Genomic DNA, 14,618 nt, shown 5'->3' on the forward strand with positions numbered 1-14,618 from the left:
AAAAACTATATTTCAGTGGCACTCATTGGCAGTAACCACTAGAGTAGAGTAACAGATAGTGGAAAGCAGAGCAGTGGCCAATATGCCAAAGAAGAAGTGAATACATTAAAAAATGTAATTACAAATCACATTTCCCTTTCTGGAGTAGGGTCGCTAAAAGTATCATTAGGGCTTGGGGGGTATATCCTGTTGTTGGTTGTTATTTCTGCTTGTAGAATTCAAAGGGAAGGAAACAATTTCCAAAATTGTGTTTGTAGCGCAGTATAAATGTAGATGTGTGATGGCACAAACTGCAGCCATGGCAATGTCTTGTCTGCTCTCTCACCCTGTAGTGGTCCGCTAATACTACAGCAAGATGCTATGCTAACACTGCAGCTGAATGCTATGCTACCACTGCAGCAGGATGCTATGCTAACACTGCAGCAGGATGCTATGTACTCAAGTCTCTGTGCCATAAACTAATCACTTGCTGTCACAGCATAGGAGCACGTGCAGTGCTCTGGTCAGTGAGCTTATCCAAGTTGCTCCATTTTCAAATAATTTTTCTTCTAAGCTTAATTTTTTGGGGGAAGGAGAGTTAATATGCTTTTAATAAAGAACAATGAAGGTGGGTGCTTTCAGCCAAGGACAGAGTATATTACAATAACACATGAGCTGTAAAAATTACTATATTAAATGAAAGATTTATTTTGAACACAGTTATAACAAAATAAATTAAATTCACTATTCTTCTTACAATTCCAAATAAAAATATAGCTGCAAGCAGCGATGCGGATTCCTCCAAAGATTGCGAAACCAGGGGAAAATGTATATTCTTCACAATTTTGGAAAGAAGAGTAAATGAAGGAAAGAAGAGTGACGAAGGGAAAGAAGAAAAGAAAGAAGTGTCTTGCTAAAGGACGCTTCGACAGGGATTTGAACTTACAACCTTCTGATTACTAAACGACTTCTCTACCCCTGTACCACTGACGGCCAGGTAAATATCTCAAAGATTTGCTTAGAACTTTTGTGAGGCTTGGTCTGAAGATCATCTCTGGTGATTTTGAAGAAGATTTGACCAAAATTGTAGGAGGAGTAGGCTTTTAAAGGTTTTTTGATAAAACCGGGAATAACAGAAAATCTATACAACCGAAAATTGGCGCCATTGGGAGTGCAATACCGTTATATGGTAATGTGAACACTACCATAAACCAGAACATGGCCTTTTTCTAGTCGGATCTTCTATCCTCTTCAGTCATGTTAAAAGCCAATCAAACTGTACGTCGCAGATTTTTCAGGAACAGTCACTGTGTTGGCTGCACACATAATTTGTTCTCACACATAATTTTGTTTCTCAGAATAAAATTAACGAAGTGAAATGTCATTTTAAAGAGGACCTATTCTTTTCTGTTTTTGTCCGTTAGTGTGTTACAGAGCTTTTTTTGCATGTTAACGGTCCTCAACGTTACAAAGCCCAATACACATGCCAGAGGGGGTAACTCCCTCCCACAGAAACCATTTTTCTCAGCTGCCTGATACGCCTCCTTAGAATTCCAGCCCTTTTCCCTCGTTACAAAATGACAAGATCTCATAACGCGATCCTTATTGCCCACCCAGCTGACCAATCAGAGCACACTGGGCTCAATAGTGAATCTATTCTAGTAGACCCCAAAAATAAAATTATGAACATTGAAAATGTGCGTAATAGTTCCTCTTCTTTGACACATCTTGGATAACTTTAACACACTCTAGTGGTTTAACTTATCTCAGAAAAAAATGGATAGCTCACAATATTGAAGTAAGATGAGATTAAATATCCACGTAGTGAAAACTAGACTGTGGAACAAGACAGGAGGCAATAGGGAGGGCAGACAAGCAGGCGTGCCGTAAGATGAAAGTTCTAGAGGAAGAAGCATGCTGGGTATAAATAAACTAATGACGGATTTATACAGGAACTGGAGCGGGGTCCTGAGGGGTCTTCCCCATAGACTCATAGCCCTGAGAGACGACCTACAGGCGGATCTACAGTAACTCATAGAGCTCAACTGGTAGAGCAACCAAACTGAACTAGCACTCAACTGGTATAGCAACCAAACTGAACTAGCACTCAACTGGTAGAGCAACCAAACTGAACTAGCACTCAACTGGTAGAGCAACCAAACTGAACTAGCACTCAACTGGTAGAGCAACCAAAATCAACTAGCACTCAACTGGTAGAGCAACCAAAATCAACTAGCACTCAACTGGTTTTGAGTTTTTGTTTTTGCTTTTGCAGGGATCAATGAGTCAAACCAGGAGGTAACGAGTGGGGCGCGAACAGTGACACAAGGAACAGAGGCAAAGACAGAGACTGGGAAAACAAAAGCACATGGCAACTAAGTAAGTAAATTAAAGCAAATGGCTATGTGAACGAAAACACAAAACCGTGACACTGACTACACCAAGTCAACTAGCACTCAACTGGTAGAGCAGGGTGCTAACAACTCCCTTGATATCCAGGGAGTGCACACACTGACGACACTGTGCTGTAAATTACTGCAAATTGCTAAATGCATGAATATAAAAACATACATATAACCGACCACAAAGTGCAGTCGGGGCTCAGAGCCTCTTACCTTTGATCTCGATGGTGGCGTTGGCTGGCGGGGTCTGGGTGAAGGTGAAGACACACATGTACTCTCCTGCATCGTCTGCTCTGGGCTTATTCAGTCTGCACACAAACATATATCCTGTAACTCACACAAACACACATCCAGTGTCTCACACAAACACACATCCAGTAACTCACACAAACACCAGTAACTCACACAAACACACATCCAGTATCTCACACAAACACATATCCTGTAACTCACACAAACACATATCCTGCAACAAACACACATCCAGTAACTCACACAAACACACATCCAGCATCTCACACAAACACCAGTAACTCACACAAACACACACCCAGTGTCTCACACAAACACACATCCAGTAACTCACACAAACACACATCCTGTAACTCACACATATCCAGTAACTCACACAAACACCAGTAACTCACACAAACACACATCCAGTAACTCACACAAACACACATCCAGTAACTCACACAAACACACATCCAGTAACTCACACAAACACACATCCAGTATCTCACACAAACACACACAGTATCTCACACAAACACATACCCAGTATCTCACACAAACACATATCCAGTATCTCACACAAACACCAGTATCTCACACAAACACATATCCAGTATCTCACACAAACACCAGTAACTCACACAAACACACATCCAGTAACTCACACAAACACACATCCAGTAACTCACACAAACACACATCCAGTAACTCACACAAACACACATCCAGTAACTCACACAAACACACATCCAGTATCTCACACAAACACACACAGTATCTCACACAAACACATACCCAGTATCTCACACAAACACATATCCAGTATCTCACACAAACACCAGTATCTCACACAAACACATATCCAGTATCTCACACAAACACCAGTAACTCACACAAACACACATCCAGTAACTCACACAAACACACATCCAGTAACTCACACAAACACACATCCAGCAACTCACACAAACACACATCCAGTAACTCACACAAACACACACCCAGTAACTCACACAAACACACATCCAGTAACTCACACAAACACACACCCAGTAACTCACACAAACACACATCCAGTAACTCACACAAACACACACCCAGTATCTCACACAAACACCAGTAACTCACACAAACACACATCCAGTAACTCACACAAACACCAGTAACTCACACAAACACACATCCAGTAACTCACACAAACACACATCCAGTAACTCACACAAACACACATCCAGTAACTCACACAAACACACATCCAGCAACTCACACAAACACACATCCAGTAACTCACACAAACACACATCCTGTAACTCACACAAACACACATCCAGTAACTCACACAAACACACATCCAGCATCTCACACAAACACCAGTAACTCACACAAACACACACCCAGTGTCTCACACAAACACACATCCAGTAACTCACACAAACACACATCCTGTAACTCACACATATCCAGTAACTCACACAAACACCAGTAACTCACACAAACACCAGTATCTCACACAAACACACATCCTGTAACTCACACATATCCAGTAACTCACACAAACACACATCCAGTAACTCACACAAACACACATCCAGTAACTCACACAAACACACATCCAGTATCTCACACAAACACACACAGTATCTCACACAAACACACACCCAGTATCTCACACAAACACACATCCAGTGTCTCACACAAACACACATCCAGTGTCTCACACTCAGTAATACATAGCAGCTATCACATCATCCTCTTTATGATAACAATAAATAACCTCCATCACACAGCTTCACCGCTCCTCCCAACTTCTCCCAACTTCTCCCAACACATTCTCACGTGACTTATTGTCACGCGACAAGTGACGTATTTGTCACACACGAGGATCTTCACAGTTTGTGGCCAGTAGTTCTTTCCTGAATCTAAATGTATATGTCTGCTTCAGTTTGTCCCTACAGCTCCTAGTTCTAGCCACGTTTCCAGCTAATCTCTTTAAGGTAGTCTATACGGCCCCCAGGTGTCTCTTTGAGGAAGTCTGTAAGGCTCAAAGTTTAAGTGTGTCTGTTTGAGTTAGTCCTTGTGGGTCCTGGTTTAAGTGTGTCCAGACAATCTGTTTGAGTTAGTCCTTGTGGGTCCTGGTTTAAGTATTTGTGGTCAGAGTTGTGGTCAGAGAGTGTTTTGGCTCTGATGAGATTAGGAGTCGAACTGGAGAATTAGCTACACACTTGTGACAGATGACCAACAGGTCTAGGGAGCAAGGAACTAAAACCCTGCGGCTCTATGAGAGCTGATGCAGGGGGCAGTTCATGGTAAACTGGAAGATACAAGAAAACACAGAACGAAAAAAGGGAGTTTCTCTTTAGGCTGTCATCTAGAATTAGCTCATGACACATCCATTTTGAGTATGCCTTTTTAAAACAGGCATTGGAGAAGATTTATATTATTAATGAAGATAAAAATTGTGTTTTGCTTTTGGGAGGGCGTGACATTTCACACATGAAGGGTCCCAGATTACAGTTCTGCTGCAGGAACACTGTCTTCATAGAATCATAGATGAGAGAGAACTGGTGTGTGAGAGGGCACAGGTGTGTGAGAGGGCACAGGTGTATGTCATACTTGAACTCTGTTTCATAGAATCATAGACAAGAGGGCACAGGTGTGTAAGAGAGTACAGGTGTATGTCATATTTGAACTCTGTTTCATAGAATCATAGACGAGAGGGCACAGGTGTGAGAGAGAGCACAGGTGTGAGAGAGAGCACAGGTGTGTAAGAGAGCACAGGTGTGTGAGAGAGCACAGGTGTGAGAGAGAACACTGGTCTGAGAGAGCACAGGTGTGTGACAGAGCACAGGTGTGTGAGAGAGCACAGGTGTGTGAGAGGGCACAGGTGTGAGAGAGAGCACAGGTGTGTGAGAGGGCACAGGTGTGTATCATACCTGAACTCCGTGTTTTTGGTGGGCTGGCGCGTTCCGTCCACCTCCTCGCCGTTCTTCATCCAGTAGCTGTCGAAGTGCGTGTTGTGTGTGGACGTCAGGTTACACTGCAGTGTGATGGGCGGGCTGTGCACTTCTCTCAGCAGGATCAGGTGATCAGACGCGTCAATGGTGGGCTCTGGAAACAGGGAGGCATTAATCAGTCAGGAGGGAGGGGGGGGAGGGGAGGGAGGAGAGGGACGGACGGACGAGCTGAGGCACACCCGCGAGGAAATACTGCCATAAGGAACATGGAGACTAATGTATGTATTCTAGATGAGAAAGGGAGAGGAAGGAAAGACATACAGTTTAAACCACAGCGTTTATATCATGTTTGTGATCTCAGACTGATTCTCAGCGACTGTTTTGTGTGTTTGTCCTTGAGTGTGAGTGTGTGTGAGTGTTGTTGCTTGTGTGTGCGTGTGTGAGTGTTGTTGCTTGTGTGTGTGTTTTAGAGGGGAAGTTCGCCAGTGTATGTTGCTGTAGGCCAAGCAACAGCTTGGAGAGGCCAGCAGATGTGACATTTCTTCACTCTTCTTGACAGTGTGTATATGTGTGTGTGTGTGTGTGTGTGTGTGTGTGTGTGAGTGTGTGTGTGTGTATGTGAGTGTGTGTGACATTTCTTCACTCTTCTTGACAGAATGTGTGTGTGTGTGTGAGTGTGTGTGACATTTCTTCACTCTTCTTGACAGTGTGTGTGTGTGTGTGTGTGTGTGTATGTGAGTGTGTGTGACATTTCTTCACTCTTCTTGACAGAATGTGTGTGTGTGTGTGTGTGTGTGAGTGTGTGTGACATTTATTCACTCTTCTTGACAGTGTGTGTGTGTGTGTGTGTGTGTGTGTGTGTGTGTATGTGAGTGTGTGTGACATTTATTCACTCTTCTTGACAGCAGCGACAGATTAAGACAGCTGAGTGGGGAGGTGTAATTATTTACTCTCCACCTCTGGGCAGAGAAGGAGACAGGTTTATGATGGATGTGTGTGCATGTGTGTGTGTGTATGTGTGTGTGTGTGTGTGTGCGTGTGTGTGCGTGTGCGTGTGCGTGTGCGTGTGTGGTGTGTGTGTGTGTGTGTGTGTGTGTGTGTGAGCGGGGGCTGTTATCTCTAAGAGGCTATTAGGAGATCTAACCCTCACAGACGTACTACACAGAGAATAAACAAATGTAAATGTAGCTACGAGGGTGTATGGAGGGGGGCGGTCGAGGCTCCACTTCACAGACCTGTTGAACACTATTATTTTACAGGCTGTAGAATGTAGCCAGTATAGGGCATGGGGATGCCATGGTGGGTGGGGACAGGTGGAAGGTAGCTCCTGTTATCTCCATGAGGACACCAGGGGGCGCTCCACCTCATAGACTCACTCTTCAGGATTGTAAATGAAGGCATAACAGGGGATGGGGTTTAGGTGGAGTCTAATGCCGCTATCTCTACTGGACACTAGGGGGCGCTCCACCTCCCAGACTCACTCTCCAGGACCGTGACTGTGGCCTGGGCTCGGATCCAGGTGCTGGAGGGGTTCTGCCGCAGGTCGTTGCGGCGCGGGTCGTTACTGGCACGACACTCGTACGTTCCGGAATCGTCGAGGCTGACGCGCGTGACGGCGAGCACGCTGACGGCGTTGATTCCGTACGCCGTGTTGAATGACACGCGCCGCTTGCGGGCGCCGTCCCATAGCTGCTGGAACGAGTCGGCCCGGTTCACCTCGGCGTACCACCACTGGATCTCGGGGGTGGGGCTGCCCACCACGTCACAATACAGCTCAAACGTGTCCCCCGTCAGCTTGGTCTCAGACAGGGGCGATTTCACAAATCCCGCTGCTCCCAGGGGGGCAGAAGGCCAGCATGCAGGGGCAAGAGAGGTGGGCAAGAGAGGCCAAAAAGAAGGACAAAGAAAAGGGTCGAGGGTGGAAAACAATTAAAAGAAAAAAAGATTAACAGAAATATACAACATGGAACAATAGGTAACAGAAAGCAGACCAGAAACATAAACAGACAGAAAGCAAAGACACTCATGCAAGAATGACATTGGCCAGACAGAACAGAAATATGGACAACTGATAAATAACGAAAAGTGTGAAAGGGAGAGGATGTATATATTATCCCGACCCATACCCATACCCATATATTACCCCGCCCCCGACCCATACCCATATATTAGCCTGACCCATGTATTACCCCGACCCATATATGCCGAATGAGATGCCAGTGCTTGCTGCGAGGGCCAGAGGTTTGCCCAGTCTGATTTCATCACATCCTGTCTGGCTTCTGTGAGAGATTGTGCAGAGCTGCAGTATGCGTAGGATGCCCTGGCTGGCTCCCTCTTGAGCAGGTGGTTTGGGCTGAAAGTGAAACCTTGTCACACAGTTCAAGTGCTGAGCTGTTGAGTCACTGAAACATTCACTGGCATTTGCAGCTGAGAGGAAGAGAGGTGGGAATTTGAAGACAACCATGGGCTGTTACTTCCTGTCTGATCAACCTGTCTGTTAACGCCATCTACATTTACATTAGGATGCCTGTGATACAACGGCCAAGCAGCATTACTCATACACACACACACACAAACACACACACACACAAACACACAGTCTCATATACACCCAAAAACACACACATACTGTATAGACACAGACACACACACTTTCACACATACACAGTCTCATACACAATCTCTCACGCTCACACACAAACACACACACACAAACTCTCTCTCTCTCACATACACACACACTATCTCCCTCAAACACACTCACACAGCATTTCTAATGATTTGTAACAGCAGCATTTGGCATGTTCCCAAGGTCAGTTTCTCCATAGCAACCATTTCAGATCTGAACAATCTTGAGCTGAGAGATGAAACCACTACCAGACCAATACCAGACCAGTCCCAGACCAGTCCCAGACCACTACCAGACCACTACCAGACCAGTACTAGACCACTACCAGACCACTACCAGACCAGTAGTATCAGGGCAGCATCAGGCTTTCTGCTTAACTAATATGGACTGTACTAACTGTGCTCTGTCCTCTGGGATGGTGTGGGCGCACAGTGATGGATGCATTCCGTTTCCATAGAAACACACTGAGACAGGCCAAGCAGGTGCTTATACAGTACTGTGAGTAAAAGTACTTACTGAACAGTCACAACCCACACACATCTGCCTCCTACACACACATACACACACACACACACACACACACACACACACACTCAATAACACAGACATACAAGCTCAACAACATGCGCGCAGAGTGAGCCTCCATGATTTAGACGCAGGCCTAACAGCTCAGTACAGACACTTCTTATAATGCTTAATAATGTTTTGGGAGTAACAATCATCGTTCAATCATTCAACTATCAGCGAGCTTCTCTTGAAAATCATGTCAGTAGTTTTCCATAAAGGACTAACAAGGCTAACGCACACCCTGTGGGGCTCAGATACCTTTCACCCAGGCACAGAGAGCGATCCAAACAGACACAAGGGGGAGGGTGTTCCAAAAAAATGGGAATGTCTTAGAGCAGCATCAAGAGGATGTGCTGTGGTGTGATCTGATGTGTCTCCTGCTAGGCCAGAGGAGAGAGGCCATCACACACCATCCGTTCCTCCCCGGTCCTGATGCAGTTCGGGGGAGAGAAACATATTGCCGTGGCAGCGGAGCTCCTCAAGTCTGCTGCCGATGACTGATCTGGACTAGAAGCCACAGATCGATGAAATACAACCCAAACAAAGAAACACAATTCCCTCCAATCACTACAAACACCAACAGGCCATCAGGGTTTTCTCATCACATTAAAAAGTCATACCCACCAGTTATATCTTCATATAACTCATATTTTAACATCACAAATAGCTAACAGCAATTAGGTGGCCATGTTTTGTTTCTCTGAATACAAGTATAACTGGATGTGCTAGCATATCCCATTACATATGCTCACCCAATCCTCTTCTCGGGCTGACCGACCCCTCGTACCTAATGGCAGCAGCATATTGATGCATCAGAGTACCAGTCATCTCTGTCAGTGCTGGGTGTATTACACAAGTGTAAGAGTCATTGGTCCCCCCCTGCCCAGCCTGCAGGACTGCCTCCAGGACCAGGAAACGGCAGGGAGAATCATGACAGATTTCTCACACCCTGGACACAACCTTTTTCAGCTCTTCCCCTCCTATAGGCGCTACACAACCCTGTATACTTAAACTACCCTCATAAACACAGGAGCACTTTCCTTCCTCATGCATCACTCTCATAAACACAGGGGCACTTTCCTTCCTCCTGCATCACCCTCATAAACAGCTGACCAGCATCATCTCTATGCCTTAACTACTCTTGCTTCCTCAGATAGTTATTACATCCTGCTTCACATCTACAAATACTGTCCCAAATGTGATGCACATTATTGTTGTTTGCACTGCACTTGCACTTTATGTATATTGTTTGCTTTATATAATCTGTATATTGCTTGTATGTTGTGTCTTGTCTGTAAATAATCTGTATATTGCTAGTTTATTGTGTTTCGTCTTTAAATTATCTGTATATTGTGTGTTTAATGTGTCTTGTCTGTTAATAATCTGTATATTGTGTGTGTATTGTGTCTTATCTGTAAATAATCTGTATATTGTTTGTTTATTGTGTCTTGTCTGTAAATAATCTGTATATTGTTGGTTTATTGTGTCTTATCTGTAAATAATCTGTATATTGTGTGTGTATTGTGTCTTGTCTGTAAATAATCTGTATATTGCTTGCATATTGTGTCTTGTCTGTAAATAATATGTATATTGTTTGTTTATTGTGTCTTGTCTGTAAATAATCTGTATATTGTTTGTTTATTGTGTCTTGTCTGTAAATCATTTTTATATTGTTTGTTTATTGTGTCTTGTCTGCAAATAATCTGTATATTGTTTGTTTATTGTGTCTTGTCTGCAAATACATTTTTTTGTGAGTCCCCAACATTTCCGTTGAGTTCCCAACAGCACGAGGCAAATTTCAGTGTTTCACACACTTGACCAATAAATGTACCTCTGATTCTGATTCTCCTTCTGATTCTGACTGGTCACCCAAACTCATCCAAATTTTGCTGAAATACTGCTGGTCTTTTCAGCCCCTATTCATTGTTTTATAACCGTTTGAATGTGTTGAATGTGTTAAATGTGTTGAATGTGTAATCTAATAAAATGTTGTTGGCAACATGCTTAATATACATTGGACAGTGTAATTTATTACCAGAGTAAGATTGTGAGATTGACGAAGACTGATCAAACTTTTTGACGCAAGATGAATTTATTTGGATACTAGCCTGAGACGGGACTGAGGTCGATGACTTTGTTACATTGAAATATTTCATCAATAACATGTTATTTGATGTTTATGATGAAAACTAGCGAGTCGACAACTTTCCTAACACAGCCAAACATCAAGTGAGTGCAACACAAGACATAGCAAGACAGCTGATTATGTTATTACTCACTAGTCCAACAGAAAGAAGGCCAGCTCGGCGTCTGATTTGCTCGATTAATTGTTCGGTCTCTTGCTTGGTTACCCTCTCTTTTTCTATTCCTATCCTCCGACAACGTCTTCCTAGGTTTCTTCATCGCCTCTACCTCAGAGGTCTCATGCCCTGTACCCCATAGTTATATAGTGCAATACCAGGATTGCTGTGGCAGTGGCACAGACGCCATTCTCTGTATTACAAGTCAGTGTAGCACCAAAATTATTTTGAAGATGTTATTTTAAGGTAAAATTGTTGAATAATGTTTTTCCATGCCCCCATCGCCTTAGTGCCTGCTCTAGGGGAGCCAGGCTCTGGGTTATTTTGTATTGATTGTCAATTGTTATTGACACTATATAAATAAAATTGAATTGAACTGAACTGAATTAACTCTACTGAGATATTAAAAAAAAAATCTGAGCTGGCGGGGAAAACTAACATAAGCTTTTATTTTCTCACGTATTTCATCTTTACCTGACAATGTTGTTCCACAAAGAACATCCCTACTAAGGTTGCAGCCCCAGTCCGAAGTGGACCACAGCACACTTAATATTTCATGAGAAACTAGATCTTTGCCGATTGAGTGTCACAAGAAACAACAAACCCTTCAGCATGTGTGTTCTTCCTGCTCTCCTGAGTCTCCCTCTGAAACTGAAACTTCCCTAAAAAATCTTGAGGAGAACGAGGAAACTTCTCCAGTTTCCCATGGCGCCCACGCAAGGGTGTTTAAAAGCAAACTCGGGTATAAATAGTGCAGCTCTATCTGAGTGATGTCCCTGTTAAACGGCAGGGGCAATTAGCGCTGGTGGCACGCTAAGGAACATCTGGGGAAGGAATCTTCCCTGGAGCACAGAACTATGTCGACTTCTAATGAGTCCTTCATAGCGTCTCTCTTAAGGTGTTGCAAAAGAGAAAAAAGACCTCAGACCCCACATGTTACTCAGAGCCTGTCCACAGTGTGTACATGACAGCTGCTAAGATGTGCCCCCCCACACACACACACACACACACACACACACTCACACACACACACACACTCACACACACACACCGGTCCTCGGTTAGCATCACCCACCCGAGGAAATGAATTCCAATCAGTCCCTATTTGAAAAAGCTGCACTCTATCTGTGGTGTGTGTAGCCACAGGGGGAGTTATGAAGAGATGGCCCTGGCTCCACGCATGAGCGCCCATGAATGTATGTGCCTTCTGTCTGAAGGAGGCCACACTGAAAGCCAGGCCTAGTTGACAAGAGCCTGTAAGCAACAGTACACTGACTGAGGTATCATCACAAAGAGCTATGCACACGGCCGATAACCCCACATAACCATTTAAGAAATAATATTACACACACACACACACACACACACACACGTACACACACACACACACACATGTACAACCACACACGCATATCACCAATACCTTTCTAGCGTGTATTGTACCTTTAAAATAGTAAAGCTATACTAGCCTAACCTAGCCTCCAGAACACTTTCCTCTGTGTGAAGAAGGAGCTAAATGGAGTTGCTGGGAAAAACTCAGGGGAGCAGGTGCATGGTTGTCACACTGCCCGCAGTCACAGAGAAGCAGATAACTACATTGAGTACAGGCATTCTTACACAGTCGCTGTCCCCAGGCCCACATCCTCTAGGTTACCACTAGCAGAGTCCTCGGGTTTTACGGCATACCGCAGCAACCTTCTGTAATTTAGACTGAGTGAATTCATTATGAGTATTTTGAGAGATCAATGTCATGAAGCACTGCAGCGCTCCGCCTGTTAAGATTTTAACGGGTCCACACAGGAGGACATTAACTGCAAGCAGCCCGCTGCTGCATCGGCGCTATTAATAGAAGCATGCAGCAGAGAGAACTGGCGCTATTTACAGCTCTGCGGGGACTGGTATTCAGACCAGCATCTCGTTCTATTAGACTTGACCAGCGTCGTTCTGAGCATACACACTCACCGCTGGTAAAACACCAGAGAACCGAAACGCTGTTTGGTCCTGCGTGGAAAAATGCTACAGGAATTATAAATAAATAAATAAATAAAAAGCAGCACACGTCAAAAAGGTGGGAAACAAGTGCATTCTTGAGTCATCGGCGCTTTCGAGAAATAGCTGAGATTTCAGAATGTCAGGACACGGTCGTATTTGTTAAGTTACATGATGCAAGGACTAGTGCCAAATGCCTCGGTTTATTGTCGTAACCTTCACCTGCGGAACCTGGTCAAGTCTGTCCTTGTCAAACGATGAGCGAGTCCCCCATCCGACAGCACTCCGCTTTCTCATCAATCACTCTGTAGCACAGAGCGAACCTCAAGTGATAACCGCTTGCCTCGTCGTTCTGCTTGCTTATAAGACAGCAAATATAATGGCAATTGTACGTTACACATATTCATTTTAATAATAGGCTAGCTACGCAACATTAGCTTACTGTTGCACATGGGACTGATTATATTTAAGTCGACATAATTCCACCGTCCACGTTAACCTATTCGATTACCCTGTATTGTAAGGCAAATATCAGATTCTTGCAAGCTTATTACTATGAAATCAGCTGTTTGAACGCTTAACTAGGTTACGCTGAAGCCACTGAACGAGGGCGTCCCGGTGTCAGTCATCTCCACCCATCATCCTAAACTGAAGGAATCCGTTTTTTGCTATGCCTCCAAACTCAAACACGAAGAAAAACATGACTCAATATAATATGTATTTGATGCACCAAAAGAAGCTGAATTTGCTTACCGTTCTGAGCGGACACCATGTGAAGCATCAAGGCTCCGAATATAATCGCCACCGGCTTTCCTTGACAGGACACCATTCTCGCGATCTGTAGCGAGCAGGTATCTGGTGATATGGTACGTTTCGGAGCTCAGTGGATTATACGACAGTACAACGTAAGATACAGGAAAACGTTAGATCGGCTCGAAAACCATGAATAAAATTCGCACCTATATAAAATCAAGGCGGAGGATGCCACCTGGGCAAATTATGAACTGTTGCCCGGTGTATCGCAGCGAAGGACTTACTTGAAGGAGCCACCTCTTTGCATAGCCCAAAAATCCCGCGAGATTACATCATATTGCAAGTAAAGGTTTGCGAGACTTTGCGTGCCGTCCTCTCCTCCGTGATGGACGCACCAATCAATTGAACTAAGGCTATGTAACCTAGATCTGATCAGAATAACGTTAGGATAAACTATTATAATTATTTTATTCAACAAAATGTCCTGGTTTTGTGAAATGGTATCTTGTAGCCATGTAAGCCTAAGGAACCTTGCATTTAAGTAACCAATGTGAAAAGTGAAGACTGGTGTGCTCTGCAAAACAATCACATAGGCCCATCTTAATCTTTGGCCGATTACAATTTAACTGGCTAATGCTTGAAATCAAGGGGGAATGGCAAGAAACCTAACTGTCATGCTTAGCAAGTCTTTGCTCTTGACACCGACACAGTTGTCAGAGGGACTTATAGATCAAGCTTCAGGACACCTGTCTAAGCCCTCACCAACAGCCAATGGCTCAAACACAGGTCCCTTCCCATAATCCAATTTTAC

At 44.1% G+C, this 14,618-nt stretch overlaps 1 protein-coding gene across 3 annotated transcripts in view; it reads right to left on the reverse strand.

Annotated features, from left to right (window-relative positions):
• The window catches only part of nptna (neuroplastin a), a 24,500-nt gene extending 10,367 nt beyond the window's left edge, over positions 1–14,133 (reverse strand). For all 3 annotated transcript variants that reach the window (XM_031564687.2, XM_031564685.2, XM_031564684.2), the window contains exons 1-3: positions 13,808–14,133; positions 5,549–5,723; positions 2,595–2,689 (exon numbers count right to left, since the gene is read on the reverse strand). In XM_031564687.2, the coding sequence (XP_031420547.1) occupies positions 2,595–2,689; positions 5,549–5,723; positions 13,808–13,883 (346 nt within the window). In that variant the 5' untranslated portion in view covers positions 13,884–14,133. The remainder of the gene's footprint in view (positions 1–2,594; positions 2,690–5,548; positions 5,724–13,807) is intronic.
• Between the last annotated feature and the right edge of the window lie 485 nt (positions 14,134–14,618).

The sequence above is a fragment of the Clupea harengus genome, chromosome 3 (assembly GCF_900700415.2).
Source record: "Clupea harengus chromosome 3, Ch_v2.0.2, whole genome shotgun sequence".
Taxonomy (NCBI): Eukaryota; Metazoa; Chordata; class Actinopteri; order Clupeiformes; family Clupeidae; genus Clupea; species Clupea harengus.